The 17,149-nt window shown below is 30.9% G+C and overlaps 1 protein-coding gene across 2 annotated transcripts in view; it reads right to left on the minus strand.

Annotated features, from left to right (window-relative positions):
- Positions 1-17,149, minus strand: part of KCNT2 (potassium sodium-activated channel subfamily T member 2) — a 542,167-nt gene that overhangs the window by 108,900 nt on the left and 416,118 nt on the right. For both annotated transcript variants that reach the window (XM_031937081.1, XM_031937080.1), the window contains exons 16-19: positions 16,203-16,432; positions 12,520-12,733; positions 10,744-10,849; positions 2,557-2,729 (exon numbers count right to left, since the gene is read on the minus strand). In XM_031937081.1, coding sequence (XP_031792941.1) covers positions 2,557-2,729; positions 10,744-10,849; positions 12,520-12,733; positions 16,203-16,432 — 723 coding nt within the window. The remainder of the gene's footprint in view (positions 1-2,556; positions 2,730-10,743; positions 10,850-12,519; positions 12,734-16,202; positions 16,433-17,149) is intronic.

The following is a 17,149-nucleotide window of genomic DNA, read 5'->3' on the forward strand; positions in this document are numbered from 1 at the left end:
GAACTCTGGGAGATGACTAAGAACAATTACATTGAATTCCCAATCCCTATATTTTTGCCCACCTGCATTTTTGATTTCCTTCACAGGCTAATTGTACAATATTTCAGAGTCCGATTCTTTTTGTACAGCAAAATAATGGTTTGGTCATGTATACTTATTGTGTATCTAATTTATATTTTAATATATTTAACATCTACTGGTCATCCTGCCATCTGGGGGAGAGGGTGGGGGGAAGGAGGGGAAAAATTGGAACAAGAGGTTTGGCAATTGTCAGTGCTGTAAAGTTACCCATACATATAACCTATAAATAAAAGGCTATTAAAATTTAAAAAAAAGAAAAGAAAAGAAAAGTAATTGACAGAAAGTCTGGCTGCTTATACATGAATTTGAAGGTTTAGAAACAAAAAATTCTAGAAAGAACCTCCAAACTACTTTGTCAAGGAAAATGACCAGCAAAAATGTATTATGGTCTCTACCAATGTTAAGGGATATTGTGCCTTCAGTCACTAAATCAAGTAAATAAATATTTATAAAACACCTGCTACATGCCAGGAACTATGCAAACACATCCTTATGGTATAGAATATTTTGTAAGCCATTAACAGATAATCATAATCCTTAGCCTATCCGTTTGAAACCTTGTCCCAGAATCCAGGTCACCTCAACCTAGAAGAGGATGTTTTTCAGGGAGAGTGTACTCATGTGCAAGCTGATAGGTGACTAACATGCAAGGATGTTTTTCTCCATTGTACAGAATAAACTTCTAATTCTGGAGAATCAGATTATTCAGCAAGTAAAAGTCTTGCATCCTATAATTAGAAAAGTAGGCACAAAACATCCTGCCACTCACGAGAGAAGAAAAGGGCAGAAGGACCTGTGGGAGTATGCCCAGCATTCTCTTGAGCTACATGAAGGAAGGCAGCCACTGTTCCTCTCCCCTTCCTAACAAGTTTCTTGTTAGTAGACACTGATTCACGGGATCAATGGTTGAGAATTTGAAGGGCTATCTAGAACATCTAATTTAATCCCACTCCACCCCCAATTTTACAAAGAAGGTCCTTTGTAAAAGAATTAAATGAGCAAGATTAATTTGTCCAAAATCATACAGATAATAAGTAACAATTAGAGTTTGAACCCTTGTCTTCAACTGAAAAGTACTTTAAGACCCCAAGGGTAGCAGAAGTGATGCCTCAGCAGGTTAAAGTGTTACACACATTCGGTAAATTGTCCTAATCTTTTAAAAATTGTTAATCTAATATTCCTCAGAAAATACAAACATTTTAATGTATAAAGAACAAGAAGGAAGTTTTAAAAAGAGATTGAACTTTTTTTACATAGTTTTTTTTTTAAAAGAAGTAAATATGTTGTATTTTAACAAGAACCATTTGTGCTCTCTATTTTTGTTTCTTCTGTCCCATTTCAAAAATATTTTAATGATGGTATTTTGTTTGTTCTTTTGTCTTGGAATCTATTTCTTATTGGCAGCTTGCCTTAAAGATCAAGTCCATATATATTCCTTGGTCCTGATTTCTTTTGATTTATTCTCAATTCCTGTTTCTCTAGTCACCTAATATGCTACTCCCCAAAAAGCATAAATCTAAAACAGTTATTTGATGATAGAAACATGATGCCCTCTGCTGCCCACAACTAATCATACAGGTTTGTAGAAGTATGAACTAAGCCCCCTACTCAGACTTTCTTGACCCTTTTTCAGGACTTGTGGGCTAACATAGGTGTATCTGCTACTTTCTATGAAGGAAGGTAGCTCTCACTTCATTTATAAGTAACTCTGGCCTTATATTCCAGTGATTCTCTTAATCTGGTGTGTATTTCTATACTATCATACTGGAGAAGTCAGCTTTAAAAACTGCTTGACCAAAAGTATCTCTAGTAGAGTGGCAAAAAACACTCACTCATCTAATTCTCCAAATTTAATGCATTTAGGGGTATTCTGAGGAATGTCAAAGAATAGAAATGGATTAGAATTTGCACCTGAATCTATAGGCACACCATGTAATTTCAGGGAATCATCTGACATTTCTGAATAAAAGAATATAATAAAAACTAAGAACTCACATTATGGAATTTTACACTTCTTATTTGATTAAAAGTGGCTTAAATGTAACTATTTACTTAAGAAGATGATTCAAAAACTGGTCTAAAAGAAGAAAGAAACTTTATTATATGTCTGTACTAATTAATGGTTCTCAAGAAAGAGGACAAATTTTTCAGTTACTGTGGAGATTTTCTGAGCTAGTTGATTAATTTAATGAAAATTACTGTAATTATTTTCTCAGCCATGTGTTTCCTGTTGTTTTTGTGTGATGATGGTCATTTGCAAATCGCCTATTAATAAATGTTCTAAGTAATTCATTGATGCTACACTGAATATTCTTTCATGCATAAAGTAGCACAGTATGTATTTCCCAAAGAATTATGTGCCATAATGTTTCTGATTTAAAATAGTTCATGCAAATAATAATAAAACATTAGTAATTCATGTAACATAATTTAATAAAATGTTTCTGCTGTTAACAGATTTTAAAACATACTTACGGATTATCCAATAGTAAGACTATGGGATTAAGTTCTTTCTTTGGTCTATAATATGCCCTGAGAGGAACAATAAAGTTATACAATCCATTTCCAGCAGTTTCAGCTGCAACAATAATTAGTTTATTTTTGAATCCATAAGCTTTTGCATCCTCATAATAGTTATGTTGGCAACTCTAGAGGGAAAAAGGACAAATACAATTTTGAAGTAATACTGGAATTTGGTACAAAAATATTATGTGAAATAAAATGGAGGCTTTATACACAGTCAAGTCAAAACATTTTTAAAACTACCACATTCATGTAAAGTGCACTATTATTTACTAACAATTAAATATGCTTTAGTATATTTATGTACAAATAATTTGCGTACAAATTTGTACAAATTTAATGAATATGGTAGTAAAAAGAAACGGGGAAAATTAAGTTTCTTTTTTTCTCAAATATAAAGGGAATTGAGACGATTTTTTTTTTAAGACAGAGCTATTCCCCAATTGATAAATGGACTAGAATATGAAGAATCATCTTTCAGAAGAAGAAATCAAGTCATATAAATATCATATAAACATGTCCTAATAGTCATATAAAAATGTCACTAATCACAAATAAATGCAAATTAAAGTAACTCTAAGGCATCATTTCACACTTATCAGATTGGCAAAGATGGCAGAAAAGGAAAATGATAAGTGCCAGAAGAAGTGTGGAAAAAGAAGTACACTAATATGCTGTTGGTAGAGTTGTGAACTAGTCCAACAATTATGGAGAACATTTTAGAATTATTTCTAAAGGGCTTTAAAACTCTGACCCAGAAATATTACTACTAGGTCTGGATCAAAGAAAAGATAAAAGATTTTTTGTACAAAAATATTTGTAGAAGCTCTTATTGTGGTAACAAAGAATTTAAAATGGAGGAGATACCTATCAATTAAGGAATGGCTAACCAAATTATGGTATATGATTGTGATGGAATGTAATTGTGGTATAAGAAATAAGAAGCAATATGGTTCCAGAAAAAAAAAAAAAAACAGGAAAGATTTATACGGACTGATGCAAAACAATGAAGTGAACAGAAAGAGGAGAACATTGTACACAATAACAATATTGTAAGGATGATAAATTGTGAAAGACAGTTCCTCTGATCAATACAAGAATTCAAGATAATTCCAAAGTACTCGTGGTGAAAGTGATACCCATTTCCAAAGACAGAACTAATGAATTCTCAATGCAAATTGAAGCATATTGTTTTTCACTGCTTTTTTTTTTCTTGCTTTAAAAAAAAATTACATAGAAAAAAAAAAACTTGCTTCCAAAAATATAAACTAACAATGTCAACTTGATGAAACCTATTTATGAGACCTTGTAGTTCTATTTTTAAAGTACATTACATTAAAATCTTATAATCTATTTTATTCAGTATATGCAAAAGAATCTATTTTTCATCAATTTTTGCACTCCCCTCCAGATGTGCAGATCATAACACATCCATCACTGGTTATTATCATAAACAATTCACCCATGTCCTCTTATAAGGTAGTCACAGGGAATATCTACAAAATTTGATAGGTCCCTAACCCAGACTTTTCTAGATATTGTCAGTATTGAACACTCAAGCTATCCATTGTTCATCCTTTATCCATGTGGGTAACTGAGGTTTCTTTTTCATTCATAATTCCTTTAAATAACATCTTTTTACATATCTTTGCCTACTCTTGTTTGGAATGTGTTTCAGCTTATTCATAAGCATATAATTCTCCCTTGCCTTTGGCAATTTTCCTAAAACTACTGTGTTGTGTAATTTAATCACAAAACATATTCCAGAATAAATAGTGAATATGAAACTTTGTTATATTAATAGCATCATAAGGCACATATCTACAATATTAATCCACAACTACTAAGTTCCTACCACACACTGAGTACTGCTAGGCATTACATTGATGCATAAATCCATCATTGATAGCTCTTAAATATACATGTAAAGGCATATCAATATGGTTTACTGGGATTTTAAGTTTTGACATTTGCAAAAAGTGTAATGCTGGAGAAACTGAGCAAGACAGAGATTAGAGAACAATTTAATAGTTTATTAAATGGGGAGATTTTCTGGGACCAAATGATTCATGTTTGGTCCCAGGGCTGAACGAGACTATTGTCTCAAAGAATCCAGCCCTGAGTATTTGACAGCAAGATTTTTCATAGAATAACAAGAACAATGACATAATGGGGGAGGTACCTGGATGGGGATAACCTAATAGTGGGGAGGCACCTAGGATAACATAATGGAGCGAGGTCCTGGAGAGGTTACTGATTTTATTATTTTAGTTATTTTAGTGAGTTGTAGAAAGTGATGTCTCTGCATCCCATCAGTCATTATTTAATCATAATTCTTAAGACTTTAATTCCATGAAAGCAATTTTATTTTTGTTTAAAGTTCCACATCCTCATTTCATTACTGAAATATTTGATCAAATAACTGCTTTCATTTATTTTCTCCATCATATTTTAACTTTTGATTTTGTGATTTAATATGTTACTTTTACTCCAGTTATATATAAAAACAACTAACACTCATTTTTAAAAGTTTGAGTTCTAGATTGTCTCCTCCTTCCTTCTCATCTTTCTCCCCTCTGAAAATGCAAGCAAATTGATGTAGGTTATATGTGTGTAGTCATGTAAAACATTTCCCCATTAGTCATGCTGTGAAAGAATAAAAATAAAAATAAAGAAATCAAAAAAGGATGCTTCAATCTGCATTCAGTACTTCAGAGTAGTCTGGGATCACTGTATTGCTGAGAATAGTGAAATCATTCACAGCTGATCATCTTATAATAATGCTGTTACTTTTTTGTACACAGTACATTTCACTTTGCATCAGCTCATGGAACTTTTTCCAGATTCTTCTAAGAGTATCCTACTCATCATTTCTTATAGTACAATAGTACTATAAAATAGTACTATAATATAATTATAGTACTATTTTATAGTACTATTATAATAGTACCATTATGACCATTTACCACAATTTATTGTCACTCCTCAATTAATGGATATTTCCTCAATTTCCAATTTGTTCCCCCTAGAAAAGAGCTGCTGTAAAAAAAAAAAAATGTACAAATAGGTACTTTTCCTTTTTCTTTTTTATTCATTTGGGAACACAGACTATTAATAGTGGTGGTGCTAGGTGAAAGTATTCATTGGTTTATGGACCTTTGGGCATAGTTCCAAATTGTGCTATAGAATGAATTAATTCACAACTGCACTAGGTTATTAATGTTGCATTTTCCCCACATCGCTCCCAATATTTGTCACTTTACTTTTCTGTCCTCCTGGCCAGTCTAATAATTATGTGGTAGTACTTCAGAATTGTTTGAATATGTATTTTTCCAAACAATATTGAATTATGGCATTTTTTTTCATATAGCTATATAGTTATGATTACTTCATCTGAAAATTGTGTTGTGCCACAGTTCCCTTTTAATGTCCTGACCTAGTTTCTCTAATTATCCTATTTAGTTACTCTGTCTCAGGTTGCAACCATTCCCTCTTAATGTTAGGATGAAGATCTTATATCTTAGACCTTAAGGCTATAATCATTCCTTCTTAATGTTTGATGGGATAAAGGTCTTTATCCATTTTAGATGTCATTAAAATATCAGGAGCCTCTCCAGTACCTCCCATTATGCCATCCTAGGTGCCTCCTCCCATTAGGTCATCCCCATCCAAGTACCTCCCCCATTATGTTATTGTTCTTGTTACCCTATAAAAGAATCTTGTATCTGACATTCACTGCTGGATTTTTTGAGACGATATATGAATGAGACATACGATATATGAATGAAACATTCAGCCTGGGGACCAAACCATGGATCCATTTGCTCCCAGTAAATCTCTCCATTAAATAAATTATTAAATTGTTCTCTAATCTCTGTTTTGCTCAGTTTCTCCGGATTATAATTGTTCATGCCTTTTAAGCATTTATCAGTTGGGGAATAGCTCTTATTTTTAAAAGTTTAACTCAGTTCTCTGTATGTTTGAGAAATGAAACCTTTATCAGAGAAATTTTCTTCATTATTAAAAATATTCTTACTAATTCTATTCCTTCCTTGTTTGTTCCACACACACTCTCTCTCTCCTTTCATCCTATCCCTCCTCAAAAGTATTTTTGCTTCTGACTAATTCCTCCTCTAAAATGCCCTCCCTTCTAATTACCCCCCATTCCCTTATTGCTTTCCGCTCCTACTTTTCTGTAAGGTAAGATAGATTCCCATATCAAATTGAATTTGTATGTTATTTTTTCTTTGAGCCAATTCTGAGAAAAGTAAAGTTCATTCACTCCCCATTACCTCATCCCTTTTCCCCTCCACTGTAAAAAATGTTTTCTTGCTTTTTCTTTACATATCAACCCTTATATTCCATTAATACTGGAGGCCTCTCTTTAAATAAATTCCCTCTAATTGCCATAATAATGGGAAAGTTCTTGTGAGTTTTAAGTATCATCTTCACATAAGGGAATGTAAACAGTCCCACCTTGTTAAGTCCCTTGCAATTTTCCTTGCCTGTTTGCATTTTTACTATAGTATTTGAAAGTCAAATTGTCTATTCAGTCCTGATGTCAAGGATGGTTGAAAATTTCATTGAATGCCCATTTCTTCCCTGAAGAATTATACTCAGTTTTGTTGGTTAGGTGATTCTTGATTGTAATCCTAGCACCTTTGCCCTATGGAATATCATATTTCAAGTCCTCTGATTCTTTAGTGTAGAAATTGCTAAATCTTGTGCTATTCTGCTTGTGGCTCCAAAATATTTGAATTGTTTCTTTCTAGCTGCTTGCAATATTTTCTTCTTGATGCCAGAGATCTGGAATTTGTTTATAATATTCCTGGTAGTTTTCATCTTGGGATCACTTTTAGGAGGCATCAGTAGATTCTTTCAATTTCTATTTTACACCTACTTCTTGAATGTCAGGGTAGTTTTCATTGACAATTTCTTGAAAAATGACATCTAGATTTTTCTTGATTACAGTTTTCAGATAGAACAATTATTTTTTAAATTATCTCTCCTGGATCTATTTCCTAGGTCACTTGTTTTTCCAATGAGATATTTCACAGTCTTTTTTTTTTTTTCATTCTTTTGGTTTTCCTCTATTGTTTCTTGATTTTTCACAAAGCCATCGGTTTCCATTTACTCAATTCTAATTTTCAAGGAATTATTTTCTACATTGAGTTTTTGTACCTTCTTTTCCATTTGTTCAATTCCATTCTTAAATTCTACTTTAGTACTGAGCTTTGGATTCTGTTAAAGAAAGGCTCTGTTTCCAGGGTGGAGGGTACACTGTTCCATGCCTCAGGGGTGTATGTAGTGATCTTCAGAGATATTTCTAGGAATTTGTAAATTTTTACTTCTTCCAAAGTATATGATCTAAGGAGAAGTGTATTTACTTTTCTCTTGGCCTATGTTCTGCTCTGCGAGTGATCACAAGCATGCTTTTCTGCCCTGGAACAGGGACAAGAGTCCTCATTCCACTGTGGCTATAAACTCTGGTATGCTAGTGCTCCTCCTTGTCCTGGGACTGCCACCTAGGACTGTGATTTAGTATAGAAGTTGCTAAATAATAGGCAAAGGAAGTGTCCTAGCTCAATGCAAGCAAAGAGACCCTAGTAATCTCATTCTAGCCAGTCATTCAGCCCTTTTACTTTTTGTGGACCAAGAGCTCCAATAGCCTCTCCTGTCAGTGATGATGTAGTGGCCCTCAAAGCCTGCTATGAGCTTTGGATTCTGTTAAAGAAAGGCTCTGTTTCCAGGATGGGGGGCTACACTGTTCCATGCCTCAGGGATTTATGTAGTGATTTTCAGAGATACTTTTAGGAATCTGTAAATTTTTATACCAAGAAAACACTTCTTTCTCTCTTGTCTCTCCATTTACCCACCTCTAAATCCTGCTATTAATTCTATTAATTAATAAATTGCCATTTATTCAGAACCTAACAGATATCATACATTCCATCATTCGTTCCCTTCCTAGATTTTACTTCTCTTTTCTCTAATTTATCTTTGATCTTTCTTAAATTTTATATTCCTTGAGAGCCGAACTATCATACATATCCTTGAATTCTCAGCACCTAGTATAATTAGCCAAATCAGTTAAATGAAAATTTATAGATTTTTCTTACATGAAAAATTAAATAGTTAATTTATATACAATAATAAAGAACTAAATAAAACTAGGCATATTTCTATCCATGTTCCATCCATGGCTTATGCCAAAATGTTTTTGTACTCAGGATTCAATCTCACTTTGTTGTTTTAAAAGAGTTGTGATAAGTAAAAATATAGATAGGAGGGATCAATTAGAGTAGCTCATCTGGTACTCTTCTTATTTGCCTCTTCATTCTAATTCTATTTCATTACCAAAATTATATTTCTTCAATAATAATATTGCAAATAAAAACAACATTGGAAGGCTTTGGAACTCAGATCTATGCAATGTTAATTATCATTTTAAAACATTGATATTCTAAAGGAAACATGATCCTCACCTCCCGACAGACAGGTGGTAGATCAAGATGCAAAATAAGACAATCATTTTTAGGCAGAAAATGTAGGAATCTATGGTGCTTGTCTATGGATATTGGTAACAAAACTTTCTTTTTTCATTTCCTTTCTTTTTGTTAGTGGGAGAGAGGTGAGGGAGGGAATGGATTTGCAATATGATTATCAAAAAAAGAAGAAAATGTGATCATTGAAGCATTATAAAATTAAAGAAAAATTAAAATTTGACAAGCAGGGCAGCTTTAAAAATTTCACTTTATTGACTTTATTTTTGACTTTTTTTAATACTTAAAAAAGTAAGCTGCATGTAACAGATTAGTAGTTTCATATGACAGTCCTCTTTTCTGTATGATGCTGTAGAGAGAAGTGTGGTTTTGTTTGGTTTTGGTTTTGGTTTTAGTACTTGTTAAAAAAAATACAACAAAGAAATTTTGTTTGTTCAAGGAACATAGGAAGTCAGTCTTTGGTATGATTTGTCTACCAGAGGAAGCCTAATGACTCTATATCTCCAATCAAGCACAAGTTCTGTTCATCTGAAAATCTAGTAGGAGGAAAGCACAATATTCTTTACCCCAAGACTGTGTGTCTTTTGGTCCACTGTCTCTAGTTCTAATTTAAGTTGAAAAATATTTTTAATTCTCAAAAGTAAGGGGAATATAAATATGTTAAACATTTGTGAAGAAACAAGATTAAAAGGAACTCTAAAGTGTAATGTGTACTTAAATTACGCTAATAAAGTCATTATTCAAGATTAATGCTACTGAAACAAGGTTGGGAAGTCACATGAATTATTGCTACGAAGGCAATGACATTGTGAAGATCTGAATGTATGGTTCCTTCCATGGCAAATTGGAAATATTAAGAGCTGACATTTTTTCCTCTGCTAGAATGCCTCAGTTTACTATGACCCTGAATAATGTTAATATGTGTTTAATGTCAAGTGAAAGAATGGAAAGAATGTAAAATGTACAGGAAAGGGAACTGGTAGATAGTGACAAACACTGATTTAAATCCTGGCACTGATATTTATTATTTACTGGCATTGGACAAGTATCTCTAAGCTTCAGTTTTCTTATCTATAAAATGGAGATGATAATATTTGGAATCCCTATCCCAAAAAGTTATTTTGAGAAAAGCATATTATAAATTTTAACATTTGTAAAAAGAAAAATATTATATGCATAGGAATTAGAGTTTAGAAACTGCTGACCATTTCAACAAAAGAAAAATTAATTATAAGATTTCTATTTGGTAGGAGTACCAAAAATTTATGATATTTTATATAACATTAAGAAAAAAATTTAAATAATTTCACAGAAAATTGACTTAGCATATCTTTAAATAATGTTCAATGCAACATCTTCATTCTATAAATTAAGAAACTGAAACAAGGAGACTGGAATCTACTTAATTGAAATCCAAACTTTGTCTATGATATACTGTCTCTAATGTATATAAAATTAACTGATTTTTAAAGTTCAGGCTAATTTTCCATTCATAGGATTATTTCTTCTTATATGTCTTTCTAAAAAGAAACTTATTTTTCAAAATGGGTACACATTTAAAATAGTCAAATGATAATTTTGCATACTAATTAAGTAATTGAATATATCAGGTATCCATAAAGAAAATAGCATTTACCTTGTCTAATCTTAGACAGCAAACTGGAATTTTTTCATGAAGGAGATGACAAAAAGTGGGAGAACTTCCTATATATGGAGAATAAGGGGGGTAACCTTTAGCATACCTGAAAAATAATATGAAACATTTTTTGAGTAAATCAGGCAATATTATGACAATGAATTAACCTATTGTGATTTTTTTCTATTCTGTTATAGGTAGAGTTTATTAAGAAACACACTTTTTTTTTCTTCTCATTAATATATTTCTACAAAAAATATTTACAGAGTTCCTGAAGTCTTTTAATAATATTAAACATCATCATTCATTTTATCATGTTTGCAAAGCAGTTTGAAAATTATTTTTAATTCCATTTTAGAGAAATTCTTTGTCTGGAAGCATCCTCAACCAACACAGTTTGGCAATTCTTCTGTGACTTCTCTTAGGGAATTGTCTAGGTCACTAAGATGTTAATTGATTTGTCTGTAGTGACACAATATTTGCCCGAGAAAGGACTTCTACCATGTGTTCCTGACTCCAAGGCCAGCATGTTGACTCTGTAACAATCATTACTTATTTACTTTCCTCAGTAGATAATATTAACCAGCTAATTATTCATATTAATATGACCAATATGTAATATTCATAATGAAAATAAGTAGAGGATTATAAGTAAATTTCTTAGGTAAATGTACATTATAGACCAGACTTCTATTTAAATCAGGTTTAAAACTTTATCTAAAAGTTTATTAACTTGAGGTCTATGAACTTTTAAAAATATTTTGATAACTGTTTCAATATCATTTATAATATTACAATTGAAATGATATGTATTTTAGTATATATGTGTATGTGTACACATATTATGTGTTTATGCATATAATTTTGTTGAGGAATTCATAGGCTTTATCATATTGCCAAAGGGGTCCATGACACAAAATTGACTTGTCAGTCCTATGGCAAGTAGGACTTCTCTCTAGGATTTGTTACCATGTTGTTTTCCTATGTAGGCAATTGTGAAACACATAATAAAAGCATCCTAAATAATAGCACTCAGAGGCTTATTTCTATGAATGCCCTGGAAATGACTGGAGAAATGATTTCATGAAATTAATAACAAAATTTCTCTGCAGATCTACTAAGCCCACCTTAATTTTCCACAGGTCTGACTAAGTCCTTTATTCTAACCAAGAATAATATCTCACAGTTTGAAAAGTCTAACACAAAACTAAAATGGCCAGCAATATTGCAATTACAGATTTCTTAACATAAGATTCAATTAAGCAAAGCACATTGTTGAGAAATAGGGAGGTAAGGATCCTTTTTCCCATATTCTGGTCAGATAAAACTTGAAGTACGTCAGATCTGAGTTATATTTTAGGAAGAAGGACAATAAGCTAGAAAACAACCAAAAGTGGGTGAACAGATAGAAAAGGGTTTCCAGATCATGTTGTAAAAGAATAAGCTTACAAAATTATTTTTTATTAATCAAAATATATTCAAGAACAAATATCTGACTATAATCTCTATAAAGTCATTTATCTTCACCCTTCCTAGAAAACTGCAGGCTAAGTACATTTTTTTTCCCCTTCAGCATAAAGTCCTGGTGCAAAATGAGTTACTTAAATTTTGCTGGTATGTTAAGAAAGAAATGTAAAGAGACATTTTTGTAAGAAATGGGGGGCATTATATAAACCTATAACCAATGAAAAAATTTCCAATGAGGATATTTCCTCACTATTTCCCCATACAAAAAAAAATGCTCAAATCTGTTATCCCTTAAAGAATTATACATACTCTAAATTAGAAGAAATGTTTTCATCTGGTGTTGTTTCATCTTCAGATTGATCACTTAGAAGGTCACATGTTTGAATTGATGATGTGTCTGCAACCTCCAAAACAGGAGCAATACTAGGTCTTCTGGTTTCTTTGCTCCCTTCTGGAGGCAGAGCCAAATTAGGGCCACTTGCAGATCTACAACTTGTATCTTGTAAGTCAATAGCCACGGTGCCTGAATAGTGAAACAAAAATCCACAACTCAATGGTCAATCAAATATCAAAGTTAAGCTTAATATTCAGTGTGGGTTAAGAAACTATCAATAATATCCAACCTTATTTTAAAAGTCTTTAAAAATTGATTAGTTTAAGTTTTTGCTTTTCTGTAAATATGTGCTTTCGAGAATTTTTTTATTTTAAGCATTTCTTTTGAGTAAAGAAAATAAATACTTGTCCTATATCTGATTTACAATGGACATTAGATATTTTTCTACCCTCTACTTTAGAAGAGACCTTAGACATGATGTAATACATGTTTTAATTAAGTCTTTCCCCAGGGTAGGGAACACAAAGATCCAGAGTTAAGAAACAAGAAACTAATCTTTCTTATAAAATGCTGTTTCTCTGAGGAATGAAAGCATGCTGGGCTTCTAACTAATGTCCCAGATCCCATTGTTCCTGCTAGTAGTTGTAATGTAACATTTATTTTATATTATTCTTCTTTGAACACCATCCATTCCAGTTAAACAAGTCTAATAGGTAAACCACATGTATTATATCTATTTCCCATTTATGCATCATTTCATTTCAATAGTGGTCTTTCATGCCTGGAATCTATTCTCTTTTTTTCCTATCTTTATTCAAATATCATCTTCTACCCAAGGCCTTTCTTGAATTAACCAGTTGTTAGTGTTCTCTTCTTGTTGTAATAAATGTGTATAACTTCATAGATACATTGTATTTTCTTATCTTTTGACTCTCAAAAATGTAAGTTCAATGATTCAGGTTCCTACTCATTTTTATCTATAATCTTCAGGCGCTACCACTATTTTTTATACAGAATAAGTAGTTTTATTTTATTTTTTTAATTGAATTGTATGTTGAAGATAGCACCACATTTAAAGTGTCTGTGTGTGTGTGTGTGTGAGACAGGCAGGGAGGGGAAGAGAGAGTGGGAGGGAGATGGGGAGGAGGAGAAGGGAGAGAGAGAGAAGAAGAAAGGGAGGAAAGGAGAGAGAGGAAGACGGAGAGAGAGAGTGGTAAAAAGAGGGAGAGGGAGAGAAAAGGAGGCAGTTAAGTGGCTAGTGGATAGAATATTGGACCTGAAGTCAGGAAGATCTGAATTCAAATTTGGCCTCAGACAGAAATCTAATGTTGTATTTAACATGTATTGGACTACCTGCCATCTAGGGGAAGAGGTGGGGGGAAGGAGAGGGAAAATTTGGAACAGAAAATTTTGCAACGGTCTATGTTGAAAAAATGCATATGCAATGTTGAAAAAATTACCTATGCATATGTTTTGTAAATAAAAAGATATATATATATATATATATATATCTTTTATATTTATATAATATATAATATTATAATAATATAATATATATAATATAAGAATTAATATAATATAATAATATTATAGATAACAATGTTATTAATTATTATATTATTATTATATTTTATATATAATTATTTATATATATTATATATAATATAATATAATAATATAATATTATAATATAATTATTGTATTAATAATAATAAAGAATATAATATAATATAATATGATAAGAAAGAATATAATATAAGAATATAATATATATATAATATGAGAATATAATATAATATAATAATAATAATATTATAATATAATATATAATAATAATATATAATATATAATATAATATAATATATATATATTAAGTCTAATGCTGGGCAAGTCTTTTAAATTCTCTTTGCCTTAATACACTGGAGAATGAAATGGCAAATCCTTGCCAAGGAAGCTTTATGAACAGTATTTTACATGGTAGCCATGAAGAGTTAGACATAACTGAATGACTGAACAGATATATCAATATATCAACACAGATATGGATAAATATAGAAACAAGCTAGATCATGTAAGATCATTTAAAACAATAAATAAATACAATGCATTACAATAGAAACTTGTATTCAGTGAAGTAGCTTCTACTGGCTACATGACAATAATGGAAGGCAATGTATTTGCTTTTCAAATAGTTATTTGGATATCTGAAGAAGCACAATTTAAAATATGTGAAAGTATGAGATTAAAGCAGGATTGGTTTATGTCTGAATTTCATTGGTGGTTCACAACCTCTCTAACCACAGATCAGTAGTTAATAATTTATTCTGCAAAGTTTTTTTTAATTTTTTTTTTAGTTTACTATATTACAAAATGATACTACTTCCATTTTTATGACTAAGGTGATTTAACTGAAAAAAGAAAGTTAATTTATAATTAATTGCATGTTTTCTACTGAATGATATAATGACTGCAAAGAAAAGGGTAAAACGTTTTTTGAAAACAGCAATTTTTTTTAAAATGTAAATTTAGAATGATGTTTGCAAGCAAAGTTTGAAAGAATACAATAAAAACCATAGATTTGAAAGCCTTAAAAAAAGAAAGTCCACCACCTCCTTTTATTAACAATAAAACAATTTTCAAACAAATCTAAGCAATATGTTATGAGGAGGAAGTTGATATGCTACAGATTGTAAAGACGTTCATGATTTCTATAATATGCTCTTTACTTTCTAAAATATATTCTATATATCTTACTTTTTACTGTATGTTCCTGTATGTCTTGTGTCTGTATTCTATTACAAACAATACTATAATTCCACATGGATTGCTCATAATTTTAAAAACTTTCACTAAGAATTTTTATATATTCAAAGACAAAAATAAAACTGTTCCTATCCTCCAAGAATTTATAAACAATCAGGAAATTATAGGGTGAGGATAATGTGTGTGTGTGTGTGTGTGTGTGTGTGTTCAATATAAGGGAATATTCCTTTTGGAAAATAAATATTTCAGAATTACTATTTCATGAAAAACTGTACTTTGTCATTCTATTTTGATTAGCCTGAAAAATATATCTTATGTCTATCAAAACAAATTGAGGAAGGAATAGAAATATACATTTATGTAGCACCTACTAAGTGACATTTACTACATTAAACACTTTTAGAAAGATTATCCTTTTATTCTCACAACAACCCAATGGGGTAGAGGCAATTATTGTTATTCTCACTTTACAATTGAGGAAACCAAAGCAAAAACAAGGTAAGTAATTTATTCAGGGTAAGTAATAGCTAGTATATTATGTTTTGATGCTCAGCAGATGATACACTCTATACTGCATTGCTAGATTTTGTAAAAGGCAGAAACTTTATGGTTGATATTTTGTAAGTTTTACTATTTTAGTTTTTTAAAAATCCTCATGTTTCATAAACACAATTTTTGTGTCATCGAAACAACAAAACAACAAAAAAACAATTTCACTGTCAACAAAAACAACAACAAAAAAAAATTTCACTGATTGAGATTTTTAAAAAGTCAGATTATTCATCAGAACATTGACTTTATAATATGTATCTAATTCATTCTACTCTTAAGTCCTTTTATAAATACTGAGTGCTTAATGGATGTATATTTAATGACATATATTTTGAAAACTTACCCATGCTGGCAATTATACTATGTACTGGTAATCTAGAAGGTCCATGATAAAATGACCTTGATGCATTATTTCGTCTTAGCTGGTCTTGATTCTTAAATGCTGAGTTTTCTTCTTTGGTGATATTAATATAAAAGCATGTATCTGTAGCATTCATAATGTAACGTGGACCTGGATTTAGCAAAATGTTTTTATTATCTTCCCTCCTAACACCAATCAAACAGACGCCAAACCTTCATTTAAAAAACAAAAAACACAAAATATAATAATTTAAAAATTATAATTTACTAGTTAATGAATGTTAATTTGCAGAAGACAATCATATTTAGAGTCATTTTAGAGTCAGATTCACAGAATTTCTGAATCATAAGGGAAAGGGCAGTTGTACAAATGAGTAAACTGACACTGAAAGGATAGAAACAGGATGTTATACAAGGAGTAGTAAATTGCAGAGATGGGACTAAAACCTACTTCTAATTCCTTGACCAATGGCTTTTCTACTTTACTATACTCATTGTTATCATAAAGAAATAAGTCTCTAGAACTATTCTTCTATAATTACTTGATTTAGAAATGAGGAATGATAGTCTATAAGCATAAAGTACTATATAGGGGGTTTGTATTATTTATTCATATATATGTAGTATATATGTATTTATACTACATATATACATAGTAGCTGTGTATAGTCATATATATCATGATGTACATTCTCTAAGTTGTATATAAAAATATAACTTTAGACCTTTAAGAAATGAAAATGAAGTTTTTTCTCTAATAAAATAATTTAATCTAAAAATTATTTTATTAATTGTGAGAAAAATTCTAAATATTAATTTATTCATAAAAGTCTTTGAAAAATTCAAAATACCAAATGCATTCTTTATAGAGCCCCAAGGGGTAATGCATATTTATATTAATAATTATAATCATATTTGAATTTAAAGGTT

Source organism: Sarcophilus harrisii, chromosome 4 (genome assembly GCF_902635505.1).
Source record: "Sarcophilus harrisii chromosome 4, mSarHar1.11, whole genome shotgun sequence".
Lineage (NCBI taxonomy): Eukaryota > Metazoa > Chordata > Mammalia > Dasyuromorphia > Dasyuridae > Sarcophilus > Sarcophilus harrisii.